This window comes from Crinia signifera, chromosome 3, assembly GCF_055691185.1.
Source record: "Crinia signifera chromosome 3, ASM5569118v1, whole genome shotgun sequence".
Taxonomy (NCBI): Eukaryota; Metazoa; Chordata; class Amphibia; order Anura; family Myobatrachidae; genus Crinia; species Crinia signifera.
Genome location: NC_139219.1, coordinates 343,002,723 through 343,023,056, shown reverse-complemented (window position 1 = coordinate 343,023,056; position 20,334 = coordinate 343,002,723). Strand labels below are relative to the sequence as shown.

The 20,334-nt window shown below is 45.0% G+C and overlaps 1 protein-coding gene across 5 annotated transcripts in view; it reads left to right on the top strand.

Moving 5' to 3' along the window:
• Positions 1 to 20,334, top strand: part of LOC146064951 (uncharacterized) — a 101,229-nt gene that overhangs the window by 54,357 nt on the left and 26,538 nt on the right. For 4 of the 5 annotated variants that reach the window (XM_083179006.1, XM_083179001.1, XM_083179003.1 and 1 more), the window contains exon 3: positions 2,815 to 2,928. The exons of the other annotated variant lie outside the window; for it this stretch is intronic. In XM_083179006.1, coding sequence (XP_083035132.1) covers positions 2,815 to 2,928 — 114 coding nt within the window. The remainder of the gene's footprint in view (positions 1 to 2,814; positions 2,929 to 20,334) is intronic. 5 annotated transcript variants of the gene reach the window in all.

Sequence of the window (20,334 nt, the reverse complement as noted above, 5' to 3'; positions counted from 1 at the left end):
GTAGGTTAGCACAGATGGCAGACAGACCATGCTACGCACCAGCGATGTGTGCTGAGCGATGTAGGTTAGCACAGATGGCAGACACACCATGCTACGCACCAGCGATGTGTGCTGAGCGATGTAGGTTAGCACAGATGGCAGACAGACCATGCTACGCACCAGCGATGTGTGCTGAGCGATGTAGGTTAGAGCAGATGGCAGACACACCATGCTACGCACCAGCGATGTGTGCTGAGCGATGTAGGTTAGCACAGATGGCAGACACACCATGCTACGCACCAGCGATGTGTGCTGAGCGATGTAGATTAGCACAGATGGCAGATACACCATGCTACGCACCAGCGATGTGTGCTGAGCGATGTAGGTTAGCACAGATGGCAGACAGACCATGCTACGCACCAGCGATGTGTGCTGAGCGATGTAGGTTAGCACAGATGGCAGACAGACCATGCTACGCACCAGCGATGTGTGCTGAGCGATGTAGGTTAGCACAGATGGCAGACAGACCATGCTACGCACCAGCGATGTGTGCTGAGCGATGTAGGTTAGCGCAGATGGCAGACAGACCATGCTACGCACCAGCGATGTGTGCTGAGCGATGTAGGTTAGAGCAGATGGCAGACACACCATGCTACGCACCAGCGATGTGTGCTGAGCGATGTAGGTTAGTGCAGATGGCAGACAGACCATGCTACGCACCAGCGATGTGTGCTGAGTGATGTAGGTTACCACAGATGGCAGACACACCATGCTACGCACCAGCGATGTGTGCTGAGCGATGTAGGTTACCACAGATGGCAGACACACCATGCTACGCACCAGCAATGTGTGCTGAGCGATGTAGGTTACCACAGATGGCAGACACACCATGCTACGCACCAGCGATGTGTGCTGAGTGATGTAGGTTAGCGCAGATGGCAGACACACCATGCTACGCACCAGCGATGTGTGCTGAGCGATGTAGGTTAGCACAGATGGCAGACAGACCATGCTACGCACCAGCGATGTGTGCTGAGCGATGTAGGTTAGCACAGATGGCAGACACACCATGCTACGCACCAGCGATGTGTGCTGAGCGATGTAGGTTAGCACAGATGGCAGACAGACCATGCTACGCACCAGCGATGTGTGCTGAGCGATGTAGGTTAGAGCAGATGGCAGACACACCATGCTACGCACCAGCGATGTGTGCTGAGCGATGTAGGTTAGCACAGATGGCAGACAGACCATGCTACGCACCAGCGATGTGTGCTGAGCGATGTAGGTTAGCACAGATGGCAGACACACCATGCTACGCACCAGCGATGTGTGCTGAGCGATGTAGGTTAGCACAGATGGCAGACAGACCATGCTACGCACCAGCGATGTGTGCTGAGCGATGTAGGTTAGAGCAGATGGCAGACACACCATGCTACGCACCAGCGATGTGTGCTGAGCGATGTAGGTTAGCACAGATGGCAGACACACCATGCTACGCACCAGCGATGTGTGCTGAGCGATGTAGGTTAGCACAGATGGCAGACAGACCATGCTACGCACCAGCGATGTGTGCTGAGCGATGTAGATTAGCACAGATGGCAGATACACCATGCTACGCACCAGCGATGTGTGCTGAGCGATGTAGGTTAGCACAGATGGCAGACAGACCATGCTACGCACCAGCGATGTGTGCTGAGCGATGTAGGTTAGCACAGATGGCAGACAGACCATGCTACGCACCAGCGATGTGTGCTGAGCGATGTAGGTTAGCACAGATGGCAGACAGACCATGCTACGCACCAGCGATGTGTGCTGAGCGATGTAGGTTAGCGCAGATGGCAGACAGACCATGCTACGCACCAGCGATGTGTGCTGAGCGATGTGTGCTGGGCGATTTAGGTTATCACAGATGGCAGACAGACCATGCTACGCACCAGCAATGTGTGCTGAGCGATGTAGGTTAGCACAGATGGCAGACACACCATGCTACGCACCAGCGATGTGTGCTGAGCGATGTAGGTTAGTGCAGATGGCAGACACACCATGCTATGCACCAGCGATGTGTGCTGAGCGATGTGTGCTGGGCGATGTAGGTTAGTGCAGATGGCAGACAGACCATGCTACGCACCAGCGATGTGTGCTGAGCGATGTAGGTTAGTGCAGATGGCAGACACACCATGCTACGCACCAGCGATGTGTGCTGAGCGATGTAGGTTAGCACAGATGGCAGACAGACCATGCTACGCACCAGCGATGTGTGCTGAGCGATGTGTGCTGGGCGATGTATGCAGGCCAGGGTTATCTGGTTACAACATTGTCGATAGTGACTCCAGGACCCCAGATCAGCATCACTTGGGGTCATACACAGAGGTAGGGCTGACCGCCCCGGCCTACTGCATGGCGATATCACTCCTGTGCATGTGAATGAATGTTTTGCATCTTGTTTGCATGGACGAGATCATTCGATGTTCGCTGACCATCAAATGATTTCTAAGCCATTCACTCTCTGGTGACAGATGCAACACCTTGTTATGGGAAGAGGGGGGCATCTGGTGACGTCAGCTGCTCGCTCCCGGAGTCATGGGTGAATTACCATGGGGACGCCAATGAAACGCTGGGTGTTGCCATAGGCTACACGCCCCCCACCCGCACTGACCCGTGAGCACAGGTCATCACCATGGACACAAGGGATTAGAATGACCTCCCATGTGTATGAGCCTTTTACCTCAGGCTGCTGATCTGGGTCTCACCTGGGATTTACATGACAGCATAATGTACACAATGGTCGCTGTATTCCAATGCCAGCTTCATAAAGAATGTGCGTTGTCTCATCAGGTCACTATACAGATATTCCTGAGAGGTCGGTGAAGCCGGAATCTGCCGATACATCGGATCTCTGTGGTTCGCTGAGAAAGCGTCACTGCGAAGTCTTTGAGGACACAAACACAGGTGTGAATATAGCCTTATACATTGTGTCATGTGACTGGCTCAGGTGAGGTCACTGCTGTGTGCTGCGTGGTGCTTTCCTCTGCTGTGTCATGTGACGGGCACAGGTGAGGTCACTGCTGTGTGCTGCGTGGTGCTTTCCTCTGCTGTGTCATGTGACTGTCTCAGGTGAGGTCACTGCTGTGTGCTGCATGGTGCTTTCCTCTGCTGTGTCATGTGACGGGCTCAGGTGAGGTCACTGCTGTGTGCTGCACGGTGCTTTTCTCTGCTGTGTCATGTGACTGGCTCAGGTGAGGTCACTGCTGTGTGCCTCATGGTGCTTTCCTCTGCTGTGTCATGTGACTGGCTCAGGTGAGGTCACTGCTGTGTGCTGCACATGGTGCTTTTCTCTGCTGTGTCATGTGACTGGCTCAGGTGAGGTCACTGCTGTGTGCTGCATGGTGCTTTCCTCTGCTGTGTCATGTGACTGGCTCAGGTGAGGTCACTGCTGTGTGCTGCGTGGTGCTTTCCTCTGCTGTGTCATGTGACGGGCACAGGTGAGGTCACTGCTGTGTGCTGCGTGGTGCTTTCCTCTGCTGTGTCATGTGACTGTCTCAGGTGAGGTCACTGCTGTGTGCTGCATGGTGCTTTCCTCTGCTGTGTCATGTGACGGGCTCAGGTGAGGTCACTGCTGTGTGCTGCACGGTGCTTTTCTCTGCTGTGTCATGTGACTGGCTCAGGTGAGGTCACTGCTGTGTGCCTCATGGTGCTTTCCTCTGCTGTGTCATGTGACTGGCTCAGGTTAGGTCACTGCTGTGTGCTGCATGGTGCTTTCCTCTGCTGTGTCATGTGACTGGCTCAGGTGAGATCACTGCTGTGTGCTGCATGGTGCTTTCCTCTGCTGTGTCATGTGACTGGCTCAGGTGAGGTCACTGCTGTGTGCTGCATGGTGCTTTCCTCTGCTGTGTCATGTGACTGGCTCAGGTGAGGTCACTGCTGTGTGCTGCGTGGTGCTTTCCTCTGCTGTGTCATGTGACTGGCTCAGGTGAGGTCACTGCTGTGTGCTGCATGGTGCTTTCCTCTGCTGTGTCATGTGACTGGCTCAGGTGAGGTCACTGCTGTGTGCTGCATGGTGCTTTCCTCTGCTGTGTCATGTGACGGGCTCAGGTGAGGTCACTGCTGTGTGCTGCACAGTGCTTTTCTCTGCTGTGTCATGTGACTGTCTCAGGTGAGGTCTCTGCTGTGTGCTGTATGGTGCTTTCCTGTGCTGTGTCATGTGACTGGCTCAGGTGAGGTCACTGCTGTGTGCTGCGTGGTGCTTTCCTCTGCTGTGTCATGTGACGGGCCCAGGTGAGGTCACTGCTGTGTGCTGCACAGTGCTTTTCTCTGCTGTGTCATGTGACTGGCTCAGGTGAGGTCACTGCTGTGTGCCTCATGGTGCTTTCCTCTGCTGTGTCATGTGACTGGCTCAGGTTAGGTCACTGCTGTGTTCTGCATGGTGCTTTCCTCTGCTGTGTCATGTGACTGGCTCAGGTGAGGTCACTGCTGTGTGCTGCGTGGTGCTTTCCTCTGCTGTGTCATGTGACGGGCACAGGTGAGGTCACTGCTGTGTGCTGCGTGGTGCTTTCCTCTGCTGTGTCATGTGACTGTCTCAGGTGAGGTCACTGCTGTGTGCTGCATGGTGCTTTCCTCTGCTGTGTCATGTGACTGTCTCAGGTGAGGTCACTGCTGTGTGCTGCATGGTGCTTTCCTCTGCTGTGTCATGTGACGGGCTCAGGTGAGGTCACTGCTGTGTGCTGCACGGTGCTTTTCTCTGCTGTGTCATGTGACTGGCTCAGGTGAGGTCACTGCTGTGTGCCTCATGGTGCTTTCCTCTGCTGTGTCATGTGACTGGCTCAGGTTAGGTCACTGCTGTGTGCTGCATGGTGCTTTCCTCTGCTGTGTCATGTGACTGGCTCAGGTGAGGTCACTGCTGTGTGCTGCGTGGTGCTTTCCTGTGCTGTGTCATGTGACTGGCTCAGGTGAGGTCACTGCTGTGTGCTGCATGGTGCTTTCCTCTGCTGTGTCATGTGACTGGCTCAGGTGAGGTCACTGCTGTGTGCTGCATGGTGCTTTTCTCTGCTGTGTCATGTAACAGGCTCAGGTGAGGTCACTGCTGTGTGCTGCATGGTGCTTTCCTCTGCTATGTCATGTAACAGGCTCAGGTGAGGTCACTGCTGTGTGCTGCATGGTGCTTTCCTCTGCTGTGTCATGTGACGGGCTCAGGTGAGGTCACTGCTGTGTGCTGCGTATGGTGCTTTCCTCTGCTGTGTCATGTGACTGGCTCAGGTGAGGTCACTGCTGTGTGCTGCGTATGGTGCTTTCCTCTGCTGTGTCATGTGACTGGCTCAGGTGAGGTCACTGCTGTGTGCTGCGTATGATGCTTTCCTCTGCTGTGCCATGTGACTGGCTCAGGTGAGGTCACTGCTGTGTGCTGCGTGGTGCTTTCCTCTGCTGTGTCATGTGACTGGCTCAGGTGAGGCCACTGCTGTGTGCTGCGTGGTGCTTTCCTCTGCTGCGTCATGTGACTGGCTCAGGTGAGGTCACTGCTGTGTGCTGCGTGGTGCTTTCCTCTGCTGTGTCATGTGACTGGCTCAGGTGAGGTCACTGCTGTGTGCTGTATGGTGCTTTCCTCTGCTGTGTCATGTAACAGGCTCAGGTGAGGCCACTGCTGTGTGCTGCACGGTGCTTTTCTCTGCTGTGTCATGTGACTGGCTCAGGTGAGGTCACTGCTGTGTGCCTCATGGTGCTTTCCTCTGCTGTGTCATGTGACTGGCTCAGGTTAGGTCACTGCTGTGTGCTGCATGGTGCTTTCCTCTGCTGTGTCATGTGACTGGCTCAGGTGAGGTCACTGCTGTGTGCTGCGTGGTGCTTTCCTGTGCTGTGTCATGTGACTGGCTCAGGTGAGGTCACTGCTGTGTGCTGCATGGTGCTTTCCTCTGCTGTGTCATGTGACTGGCTCAGGTGAGGTCACTGCTGTGTGCTGCATGGTGCTTTTCTCTGCTGTGTCATGTAACAGGCTCAGGTGAGGTCACTGCTGTGTGCTGCATGGTGCTTTCCTCTGCTATGTCATGTAACAGGCTCAGGTGAGGTCACTGCTGTGTGCTGCATGGTGCTTTCCTCTGCTGTGTCATGTGACGGGCTCAGGTGAGGTCACTGCTGTGTGCTGCGTATGGTGCTTTCCTCTGCTGTGTCATGTGACTGGCTCAGGTGAGGTCACTGCTGTGTGCTGCGTATGGTGCTTTCCTCTGCTGTGTCATGTGACTGACTCAGGTGAGGTCACTGCTGTGTGCTGCGTATGATGCTTTCCTCTGCTGTGCCATGTGACTGGCTCAGGTGAGGTCACTGCTGTGTGCTGCGTGGTGCTTTCCTCTGCTGTGTCATGTGACTGGCTCAGGTGAGGCCACTGCTGTGTGCTGCGTGGTGCTTTCCTCTGCTGCGTCATGTGACTGGCTCAGGTGAGGTCACTGCTGTGTGCTGCGTGGTGCTTTCCTCTGCTGTGTCATGTGACTGGCTCAGGTGAGGTCACTGCTGTGTGCTGTATGGTGCTTTCCTCTGCTGTGTCATGTAACAGGCTCAGGTGAGGCCACTGCTGTGTGCTGCATGGTGCTTTCCTCTGCTGTGTCATGTGACTGGCTCAGGTGAGGTCACTGCTGTGTGCTGTGTGGTGCTTTCCTCTGCTGTGTCATGTGACTGGCTCAGGTGAGGTCACTGCTGTGTGCTGCGTGGTGCTTTTCTCTGCTGTGTCATGTGACTGGCTCAGGTGAGGCCACTGCTGTGTGCTGCGTGGTGCTTTCCTCTGCTGTGTCATGTGACTGGCTCAGGTGAGGCCACTGCTGTGTGCTGTGTATGGTGCTTTCCTCTGCTGTGTCATGTGACTGGCTCAGGTGAGGTCACTGCTGTGTGCTGCATGGTGCTTTCCTCTGCTGTGTCATGTGACTGACTCAGGTGAGGTCACTGCTGTGTGCTGCGTATGATGCTTTCCTCTGCTGTGTCATGTGACTGGCTCAGGTGAGGTCACTGCTGTGTGCTGCACATGGTGCTTTTCTCTGCTGTGTCATGTAACAGGCTCAGGTGAGGTCACTGCTGTGTGCTGTGTGGTGCTTTCCTCTGCTGTGTCATGTGACTGGCTCAGGTGAGGTCACTGCTGTGTGCTGCGTGGTGCTTTTCTCTGCTGTGTCATGTGACTGGCTCAGGTGAGGCCACTGCTGTGTGCTGCGTGGTGCTTTCCTCTGCTGTGTCATGTGACTGGCTCAGGTGAGGCCACTGCTGTGTGCTGTGTATGGTGCTTTCCTCTGCTGTGTCATGTGACTGGCTCAGGTGAGGTCACTGCTGTGTGCTGCGCATGGTGCTTTCCTCTGCTGTGTCATGTGACTGGCTCAGGTGAGGTCACTGCTGTGTGCTGCACATGGTGCTTTTCTCTGCTGTGTCATGTAACAGGCTCAGGTGAGGTCACTGCTGTGTGCTGCACATGGTGCTTTTCTCTGCTGTGTCATGTGACTGGCTCAGGTGAGGTCACTGCTGTGTGCTGCGTGGTGCTTTCCACTGCTGTGCCATGTGACTGGCTCAGGTGAGGTCACTGCTGTGTGCTGCACATGGTGCTTTTCTCTGCTGTGTCATGTGACTGGCTCAGGTGAGGTCACTGCTGTGTGCTGCACATGGTGCTTTTCTCTGCTGTGTCATGTAACAGGCTCAGGTGAGGTCACTGCTGTGTGCTGTGTGGTGCTTTCCTCTGCTGTGTCATGTGACTGGCTCAGGTGAGGTCACTGCTGTGTGCTGCGTGGTGCTTTTCTCTGCTGTGTCATGTGACTGGCTCAGGTGAGGCCACTGCTGTGTGCTGCGTGGTGCTTTCCTCTGCTGTGTCATGTGACTGGCTCAGGTGAGGCCACTGCTGTGTGCTGTGTATGGTGCTTTCCTCTGCTGTGTCATGTGACTGGCTCAGGTGAGGTCACTGCTGTGTGCTGCGCATGGTGCTTTCCTCTGCTGTGTCATGTGACTGGCTCAGGTGAGGTCACTGCTGTGTGCTGCACATGGTGCTTTTCTCTGCTGTGTCATGTAACAGGCTCAGGTGAGGTCACTGCTGTGTGCTGCACATGGTGCTTTTCTCTGCTGTGTCATGTGACTGGCTCAGGTGAGGTCACTGCTGTGTGCTGCGTGGTGCTTTCCACTGCTGTGCCATGTGACTGGCTCAGGTGAGGTCATTGCTGTGTGCTGCACATGGTGCTTTTCTCTGCTGTGTCATGTGACTGGCTCAGATGAGGTCACTGCTGTGTGCTGCGTGGTGCTTTCCTCTGCTGTGTCATGTGACTGGCTCAGGTGAGGTCACTGCTGTGTGCTGCGCATGGTGCTTTCCTCTGCTGTGTCATGTGACGGGCACAGGTGAGGTCACTGCTGTGTCCTGCATGGTGCTTTCCTCTGCTGTGTCATGTGAGAGGCTCAGGTGAGGTCACTGGTGTGGTGCTTTCCTCCGCTGTGTATGGAAGAATAGTGCACGCTGCCATATATCTGTGGAATCCCTCTCACCGTCCAGCTGATAGGATCTTGCTGTAGTGAAGAGAATGTGATGTACTATTATTTATGGCAACAAGGGGCGATTCTGAAATACACAAAGTGAACCAAACTTAGCCCCTGCCCCAATGGTTGGGTTTATTCATGTGCAAACCCCCACTGCGAACGGCTGTGGCAATTTATAATGTTGCAGCGGGGAGGATGGGATGGGGGTGGCGCCGCTGTGCTTTGGGTACGTGGGCAGGCCGATGCCTGCCAGTGATGGGCACATACGAGGGTAAATGGTGGCAGGGGGTTTGTGGGTATTTGCAGCTTACTGAGTCATTCAGACTGATTCCTCAAAACACGGAAGGGTTTTATATGTGATGTATTATATGTATGTGTGTGTGTGTGTGTGTGTGTGTGTGTGTGTATATGTATATATATATATATATATATATATATATATATATATATATATATATATATATATATATATAAATAAATAGAATCCAGGGGTCCGGCACTCAGGATAAGGAATCAGCTGCTCACGGTGACCTTGCCATAAAATGTAGATAGATACAGATGGGTCTATGATAGACCAGGCCGGCACTCCAGAGACTGACGCAATGAAATAATGTAGACTACACCATGTCGGCTGCGGTCAACGTTTCTGAGGTCACTTTAATACCTCTTTCGTCAGGACATACAACAACAGTGTGAAAGAAAACAGTTTAAATAGCTAACATACCATGTCTCCTCCCTCGTGCAGCAGGCACTGCCGCACGAGGGAGGAGACATGGTATGTTAGCTATTTAAACTGTTTTCTTTCACTCAGTTTCAACCATTCAATGCTCGAGCCTGAAGACAATGCTACACCGAGCATTAAAACGTTGCTGTGATTAAAACGGACTTTCATTTGGAAGGAGTGCTGCTTATTTATGGTTATATATATATATATATATATATATATATATATATATATATATATATATATATATATATATATATATATATATATATATATAGTATGTATGTGCTCAATGGATGAAGATGCGGCGACTACTGCTCTTTAAAAGATATATATATATTATTAGTGCAGGCCTATATAAAGTCAGAAGGACGAAACGCGTTGGCCCTCTCGCCCTCCTGCCTCATCTAAAGATAAGCACCTTTTTTTCCCTATTTTTGTACCTTAAATATACAGGTTGAGTATCCCGTGTCCAAAATGCTCGGGACCAGGAGAATTTTGGATAACGGATTATTCCGTATTTTGGAATATTTTAATATTTCAATGATGTATTTTGAAGTATCTTGCATGTATGCTGTATAAACACATAAAATAAACACAAATATATTTTATTACCACATAAAATACACACAAATATATTTTATTTGTTCAAAAAACAAGGTTTTAAAACATGAAACAAAATTTGTGTACTATCTCAGATATTGAATTTGAATGCCAAGCAATCATTGTCTTGCACATATATAGTGCCAGTTACATATCATGTCCCCAGTGAGTTTTTAGCTAAACAAATTTTTTTTTTCCACTTCCTGGAAAGTATGGTTTTCGGAATAATTCGGATAACGGATATTCGGATACGGGATACTCAACCTGTATTTATCTTCCTTTTAATACTACTCTAAGAGGAATATCTTTGAAACTTTTTAGGATAGGAATTTTTTCAATGAATTGTTTGTTTTTAATTCTTTTTATTGTATAAATATATTTATATACATCTTTTACATATATATGTTGACATTATTTTTAATTATTTATGAAGCCAGTTTTTTACATATCGTGGTTCCAGGTCCATATTTATCACCAGTAACTTATTTATTAAAAATTGCAGGCCTGCACTAATAATATATATATTATATATATATATATATATATATATATATATATATATATATATATATATATATATATTTTAAAGAGCTGTAGTCGCCGCATCTTGATCCATTGAGCACATTTTTTTCTTTGATGTAACATACCATTACTTGTCAATTGAAGATTGGCTGACACACACCCCATAGTCAAGGGGGACATTGCCTACTCTATCCTAAACTGGTTGGGGGACGCACAGGTGGCACCACACATTCTCTCTCTCTCTATCTATCTATCTATCTATCTATCTATCTATATATATATATATATATATATATATATATATATATATATATATATAATATATATTGAAAGAAGACGATGTCACTCCAGGTCTTATAACTCAAAACCAGCGTTTACTGATGCCTACGGCGTTTCGGGTCTAGCCCGTCTTCAGGACATAATCAGTTAACAACTCCAAACAGTGACATATTTATACATAGGTGCAACTTACCCTACCCGGTGCTGTCTGCTCTCACATCCGCCCGCCGGCGTGCTCTCCGTCTCCCTTCCGGATCCTCCCACCGGGGGTGACGCGGCGCCGTCCGGGGTCATGATGCTTTGACTGACAACACTGCAAAACAAACATGTAAATATTTCATTAATGTAAACATCTCCGCACATTCATCTTAATATATTTAAAACATGCTAATCCCGTTATCAAGTGATTGTTATTATAAAAGCGTGCTGATGTGCTAATTTGTACGATGTATCTAGCCTACTCGGCTAGTACTCAAACAGTGATCACTAGGTGGCGCTGACTGTGCTCTCAATCTCCTCTACATTAGAGAATCTCTGGTGCGCTAACAAATCTACTTACCTACATAAGACATACAATAATTACATTACCTATAGCTTTAAAATAATCTTAAAAATAATCTTGTGCTTTCTATTCAGTGTTCAATATGTGTACTGTTACTCATAAAAGGAACGTGCGTGTATCAGGACAAAATGTAGCTGGCATTTACATGGTTAATTATCAGCCCCTGCCAACATACGGCACGTTTAACATATTGCCGCTGAACTTTCTATACATCCCCGCAGGCTCCTGTCATTGACAGGAAGCCGTGCGCTCCAACTGTGCGGGTCATCGGACATAGACTTCCGGCCCCGGCACGTAATATACTGCAGCTGATAACCAATCCTTTCTACATACGCACGGCTCCAGTCATAGACAGGAAGCCGTGCGTTCCAGCTATGCGGGTCACCGGACATTGATTTCCGGTCCCGAACTTCCGGAAAACCCGGAAGTAGCGCTACCAGCGCGTGGGCGCCGCGCCCACGTGCACCATTGGCTACTAGAGTAAATAAATAGCCGGGCCCGGGCAGTAGCATGTAGCAGCTGCTCCGGTCACCCAGGGCTTTTCCTTTCTGCTCCACAGCTGAATTTGTTGAACCACAGGAACCTTAGTAAGTTAATCTTCTTTTCCTGTCTTATCCTTTTTTTACTTTGTTTTTTTTATGTTGTTTTCTTTGCACGATATATTTGACTAAGGTTATTTTACCATGTGTATTATAGGCCTCTTGATAAAGATCGAAAGATCGAAACGTCGGGGCATATTTCCTATATATACCTGTACATTGATCCTATGTGACTACGTGTGAACAATTAAAGATCATACTTTTGGATTTTACAAAATTTGTTTGGATTTATAAGTAGGAGAGTGCCGGATACTCGACACCTACATAGGTGTTGGCACACCCCGGACTATATATATATATATATATATATATATATATATATATATAAATATATATATATATATATATATATATATATACACACATATACATACATACATACATACATATATACATACATACATATATACATATATGTATGTATGTATATATGTATGTATATATGTATGTATGTATATATGTATATGTGTGTATATATATATATATATATATATATGTATATATATGTATGTATATATGTATATATGTATGTATGTATGTATGTATGTATATGTGTGTGTATATATATATATATATATATATATATATATATATATATATATATATATATATATATATATATACACACACATATACATATATACACACATATACATACATACATACATACATACATATATACATACATACATATATACATACATATATACATACATACATATATACATATATACATATATACATACATACATATATACATATATACATACATATATACATATATACATATATACATACATACATACATACATACATACATACATACATACATATATACATATATACATATATACATACATACATACATACATACATACATACATATATACATATATACATACATATATACATACATATATACATACATACAGGTCGAGTATCCCGTATCCAAATTATTCCGAAAACCAGACATTCCAGAAAGTGAAAAAATTTTTTTTTTGCTAAAAACTCACTGGGGACATGATATGTAACTGGCACTATATATGTGCAAGACAATGATTGCTTGGCATTCAAATTCAGTGCTGAGATAGTACACAAATTTTGTTTCACGTTTTGAAACCTTGTTTTTTTAACAAATAAAATATATTTGTGTGTATTTTATGTGGTAATAAAATATATTTGTGTGTATATTATGTGTTTATACAGCATAAATGCAAGATACTTCAAAATACATCATTGAAATATTAAAATATACCGAAATACGGAATAATCCGTTATCCAAAATTCTCCTGGTCCCCAGCATTTTGGATAAGGGAAACTCAACCTGTGTGTATATATATATATACATATATACAAACACAGGGGGCCCAGCACTCACTACAACAAACTAACTCACCTTAACATTCAAATAATCAATAAATAAATAATGGGGTTTTAGTTCATGAATTGATCAATGCATTTAAGCTTGCAGCCCATCGCCAAGGGACCCCATTTCACTGCAAGTCCTACACTAACTGGTTTTCTTGGGAACCTGGCACCTGCTTACACATCATAGCTAAAATGAACATGTGTTTTTTTCCTGGGTTAATGCTCAACTGCCAAGTAACTTATGGCTTTTATAAGGTGAGACAATCCCAAACACAGCACCTGAATTAGTATTAAAGGGGCAGCTGTCACAGGTTTCAGGTAAATGAGCTTATCAAGGGTGCATGAGAAAGCTATGATCACAGTAACAGAGGTTAATTAAAAATCAACCCAAATATATATATAGATACAGAAGTACCAACACACTCGCCATTCCTAGGAATGGGGTGCAAACAGCACCCACATCCCAGGGTGGGGTGCGGTGGTCTGTGACCACACACTCTAGTAAATACAAACACAGGGGGCCCAGCACTCACTACAACAAACTAACTCACCTTAACATTCAAATAATCAATAAATAAATAATGGGGTTTTAGTTCATGAATTGATCAATGCATTTAAGCTTGCAGCCCATCGCCAAGGGACCCCATTTCACTGCAAGTCCTACACTAACTGGTTTTCTTGGGAACCGGCACCTGCTTACACATCATAGCTAAAATGAACATGTGTTTTTTTCCTGGGTTAACCCCTTCACGACATTGCCTTTTAAGGTAATTTTTTTTTTTTTTTTCCTCCTTGTGTTCAAATAAGCGTAACTTTTTTAATTTTCCGGCTATATAGACACATGAGGGCTTTTTTTTTGCGGGACAAGTTGTACTTTCTAATGGTACCATTTACTATACCGTATAATATTCTGGGGAATCAGGAAATAATTCAATGTGGGGTAAAAAAAAAAAAAAACGCAATTCCACAATTTTGCGCTGGTTACGGTTTTTTTGGAGTTCATAGTTCGTTTAAAATGATGGGTTATCTTTATTCTATGGGTCGTTACGATTCCGGTGATACCAAACTTATATAGTTTTCGTTACATTTTACCACTAAAAAAAAAAATAGAAAATGTTACGGTTTTTCGAATTTGCGTCGCGTCGCCATGTTCTGCGGCTTATAACTTTTTTATTTTTCCACCTACGGACCTGGGTGAGGGCTCATTTTTTGTGGGCTGAAGTGTACTTTTTAATTAATACCATTATGGGATATGGGCGACTTTCTGATCTCTTTTAGCTATTTTTTTTGGGGTAGGCGATGCGACCAAAAAGCGTAGTTTTGGCGTTGGGGATTATTTTCCGTTTACGCCTTTAACCGTGCGGGATAACTAATGTTATATTTTAATAGATCGGACTTTTAGGAACGCGGCGATACCAAATATGTTTATTTTTTTTATTATTTATTTATTTTTATTTGGGAAATGGGGAAAGGGGGGTGATTTGAACTTTTAATATTTTATTATTTTTTTTTTATTTTTAAACTTTATTTTTTTTTTTTTTTTACTTTTACTACAAGGCCCCCTAGTGTACTTGACCACTAGGGGGCGCGATCGCCTGTACTAGGTTCAGCCATAGAGCTCTATGGCTGAACGTAGTGATTTTTTTCACTTCCTATTACATCCTGCCTGAGGCAGGATGTAATAGGTATGAATACACGGACAGCACAGGGGTCTACATTAGACCCCTGGCTACCATGGCAACCGATCGGCACCCTCCGATCGCGCTGCGGGGGGCCCCGATCGGCGCCGGAGGGGGGCGCCCCCCCTCCGATCAGCTATTTAAGCACTGCGGGCGCTTTGCCCGCGGTGCTTAAAGGGTTAAACGGCCGCGATCGGCGAACTCGCCGCTCGTGGCCGTGAGAGCAGGGACATGGCTGTAATATACAGCCATTACCTGCTCTCTATCAAGCCAGCTCACTCCGTGAGCTGGCTTGATTCACCCCCAACCGACATATGACGTATATATACGTCATATGTCGTGAAGGGGTTAATGCTCAACTGCCAAGTAACTTATGGCTTTTATAAGGTGAGACAATCCCAAACACAGCACCTGAATTAGTATTAAAGGGGCAGCTGTCACAGGTTTCAGGTAAATGAGCTTATCAAGGGTGCATGAGAAAGCTATGATCACAGTAACAGAGGTTAATTAAAAATCAACCCAAATATATATATAGATACAGAAGTACCAACACACTCGCCATTCCTAGGAATGGGGTGCAAACAGCACCCACATCCCAGGGTGGGGTGCGGTGGCCTGTGACCACACACTCTAGTAAATACAAACACAGGGGGCCCAGCACTCACTACAACAAACTAACTCACCTTAACATTCAAATAATCAATAAATAAATAATGGGGTTTTAGTTCATGAATTGATCAATGCATTTAAGCTTGCAGCCCATCGCCAAGGGACCCCATTTCACTGCAAGTCCTACACTAGCAACTGGTTTTCTTGGGAACCTGGCACCTGCTTACACATCATAGCTAAAATGAACATGTGTTTTTTTCCTGGGTTAATGCTCAACTGCCAAGTAACTTATGGCTTCCTTCGTTAATATGAGACAATTATAACCTCATTTAATTCTCTTTTATTGGATGGATGCCTCAGATGTACCAGTTATTCAAACGGAAGCACAAATGTTCTATGGGGTTCAGTTCTGGGCTGTTTCCTGGCTATCCCAGCACCTGTATGTCATAGACTGTGTTTCCTGACAGCATAAAACAAAACTTTCGTACTCCCGATGGTGTCACATTCCCACCAACTTCTCTCACAATTGCTGCATACGAGAGATCATCTTCACATAAAACAACAATCCTAGATCTCTTCCGGGGTGACCAGTCACCACTTTACCTGGACGACATCGTTTTATTTATTTTTTTACACTGTAAATAGCACTAAACAAACACAAACATCCAACCAAAAATGCACTTCCGTAACCAACTTCATTCTGCAAAATGAAACGGCCAAACTGACCTTTCCCACCTTTGAACATGACCTTGCACCTGCTCAAATACAACAGCTGATCATTGGTCCTCAGAACGACGATTCCGATTGGCTAGTAGTAGCTGTTACTACAATCTGCTTTGTGAATCTCACGCATCTGTGCTTCCTTGTCTGACTTGAAAGTAGCATAACTTCTCTTGTAATGCAAATATTGATCTCTGTTTATTGTGTTGAATTCAGCATAATATTTCCTTTAATTTGATATATGAAGCATTGCTGTGTGTGAAGTGTAACAGTTTTTATAAGCATTCAAAGTTGAAAAACATTAATATTTCAAAAAGTGTGTGAAATTTTGTCCACCAGTGTGTGTGTGTGTATGTATGTATGTATGTATGTATGTATGTATGTATGTATATATATATATACTGGACGGGCGGCGTGTGCGGCAGCCGGGAGCACGGTGGAGGTAAGGTGATTTAAACCCTGTCTGTACACTTTTTCTTTGTAAGCCTGACGAAAAGCAAGTAAATGCTTGAAACGTTGCATCACTACTGTTAGACCCTTGTGTCCAGTTTGTTTCCGCGGATTACAAAGCCCTACGAGTGCCTGCATCAGCTTGTTCTATATCCTGCCTGGGAGACCAGGAATACAGTGCACCAAGGCCCTACCACCCCTGACTCAACGGAGTGCCAGTCCCTCTCTCTCTCTCTCTCTCTCTCTCTCTCTCTCTCTCTCTATATATATATATATATATATATATATATATATATATATATATATATTTGTGTATGCATCAAAAGTGGGAGATGGCTGTCTCTCTATGGACACCGGATAAGCAATACCTTTCAGTATTTATTACTTTGTTTTTATATATCAGTATTACACGATCGCTTATGCATTTCTGTCTCTTATATATACTGTGACTACCTATGACACTGGAAATACCAAGAAAAAGATCTCCGTGAAGGACATATTTCCCATTGATTGCTGTTTGTCGTGGGAATTGATCTATATGCGCTACAAAAGTAGGCTGGGAATGGTACAGTACTACTCCTTTATTAGGGTGACCATTTGGTGATGGATCACAAATATCTGCAACCTTACCATACTGCACTAGGAGGCGCCATCGCTCACTTTTGTTGCAGATTCTGTTGGACGGGTGCTTGTTGGAGAAGAGGCTGCCACCCTATTAACCAGGGGAATAGTGCACGCACAATTAACTTTTTTTAAAATAACATGTGAATTACACTTTATTAACTACGTATTGGGGTAGCGCTGTTTCACACAACTAACTGTTCACACTTGTTTGTTCACACACAAACAAGTGTGGAATGGCGCACTTCTCAACTTCAGTCCATAATATATTAAACGAAGTCCATAACTTTGTGTTATTCTCTTTATTGAAAGTCTTTTATGACAAAAAGTGCTGTTTTTACCAACGCGTTTCGCCCAACTAGGGGCTTCCTCAGGGGTATCAGCTAAAAAGCATAAACAAATATCCATTTGAAGATTTTGGTACTTGTTTCCTAGCACGCCGCCCACGATAGTCGTATGGCAATTTTATGCATTGTATCGCATTGCATGCCATATACCCGCATGCAATGCGATTTTAAATTGTATAAGCACCCTAATGGTTTTTTCAATGTTAAATGGCCCCCCTATACGATTTTTAATGCTTACAATGTTAAATGCACCCCCACGCCACCCCCACTATCAACGCCAACCCGAAGCGTGGCGAGCCCGTGGGTGGTACGCATCCTCCGACCTTTTCATACCCCCACTATCCACGTCGGCGTGGTGTTGATTTTATATAGTGTGGCGAGCGCAGCTAGCCACCAAGCCCAAAGAGCACAGCGAGCCCCGCGAGGGGACGCGTATTATTTTACATGTATTCCGCGTCCCCTCGCTGCACTCGCCACACTATCTAAAATCAACTCCACGCCGACGTGGATGGTGGGGGTATGAAAAGGTTGGAGGACGCGTACCGCCGCCCCTCGCGGGCTCGCTGCGCTCGCCACGCTTCGGGTTGGCGTTGATAGTGGGGGTGGCGTGGGGGTGCTTTTAACATTGTAAGCACCCATTACGGTGCTTATACAATTAATAGTCTTATATGGGGGCCATTTAACATTGAAAAAACCCATTAGGGTGCTTATACAATTTTAAATCATTTACCATTGTATATGGCATACAATGTGATGGTATACAATTTAAAATTGTATAACATCGGCTAACATCGCATCGCATACCATTGTATGCCTTATGGTATACGATGCGATGGGCGCCGTGCTAGGAAACAAGTAAAAAGATTTTTATGATGTTTTTTTTAATTAAGACAGTATAATTATGACAGTGTATAATTTGTGATTGGAGGTTAAGTTATATATTTTGTGATTGGAGTTTAAGTTATATATTTTTTTGTTTTATAAACTGCTCCTTTATTGTTTCGCATCCTCCGATGTATGAATACCTCTTGTAGAGGTGATCTTGATTGTCCATTTTTTATGTAAAATTATTTCTTAATCTGTTTTTGTATTAATTATGTGTATGATATTTGTTTATGCTTTGTAGCTGATACCCCTGAAGAAGAGCCTTGGGTGAAACGCGTTGGTGAAAACAGCACTTTTTGTCATAAAAGACTTTTAATAAAGAGAATAACACGAAGTTCTGGACTTCGTTTAATATATTATGGACTGAAGTTGAGAAGTGCGCCATTCCACACTTGTTCTGGTATCTAACTCCCCTCAGCCAACAGGGGTATTGTGGAAACAGGCAGCAAACTAATAATCTTTCAGAATTTAGCGCGATATATATATATATATATATATATATATATATATATATATATATATATATATATATATATATGTCTATAGGGTCAGAAACAACCAGGCCGGCACTCTGGAGACTTAGACTGCAAATAATGAAACTACACCATAGCGTGTGGTCAACGTTTCTGAGGTTTTTAATACCTTTCGTCAGGACATACAACAGTACATAACAGAATAAATAGCAGAGAAAGCAACGTAGGCTAAGTATTTCGTTCATTCCACCCGGATAGACAGTTTGTAATCTGACGATCCATTGGGTTTCTCTCTGAAGAATCATTTTGTTAAGGTCTCCCCCTCGGATAGAGGGGGGGACCCAATCAATCATTTTGCATCCTAAAGAAGAGATGGAATGATTGATCTCTCTGCAATGTCGCGCCACCGGTTGATGATGATTGTTTGCGCCCTCCAAGGCATTTCTAATATTAGACCTGTGCAATGCAATGCGTTCTTTAAACGCTCTAATGGTCTTGCCCATATATAATATACCACATGGGCACTTTATATAATATACCACATGGGCACTTTATATAATATACCACATGGGCACTTTATATAATATACCACATGGGCACTTTATATAATATACCACATGGGCACTTTATATAATATACCACATGGGCACTTTATATAATATACCACATGGGCACTTTATATAATATACCACATGGGCACTTTATATAATATACCACATGGGCACTTTATATAATATACCACATGGGCACTTTATATAATATACCACATGGGCACTTTATATAATATACCACATGGGCACTTTATATGATATACCTCATGGGCACTTTATATGATATACCACATGGGCACTTTATATGATATACCACATGGGCACTTTATATGATATACCACATGGGCACTTTATATAATATACCACATGGGCACTTTATATAATATACCACATGGGCACTTTATATAATATACCACATGGGCACTTTATATAATATACCACATGGGCACTTTATATAATATACCACGTGGGCATTTTATATGATATACCACGTGGGCACTTTATAAGATATACCACGTGGGCACTTTATATGATATACCACGTGGGCACTTTATATGATATACCACGTGGGCACTTTATATGATATACCACGTGGGCACTTTATATGATATACCACATGGGCATTTTATATGATATACCACATGGGCACTTTATATAATATACCACATGGGCACTTTATATAATATACCACATGGGCACGTTATATAATATACCACATGGGCACTTTATATAATATACCACATGGGCACTTTATATGATATACCACATGGGCACTTTATATGATATACCACATGGGCACTTTATATGATATACCACATGGGCACTTTATATAATATACCACATGGGCACTTTATATAATATACCACATGGGCACTTTATATGATA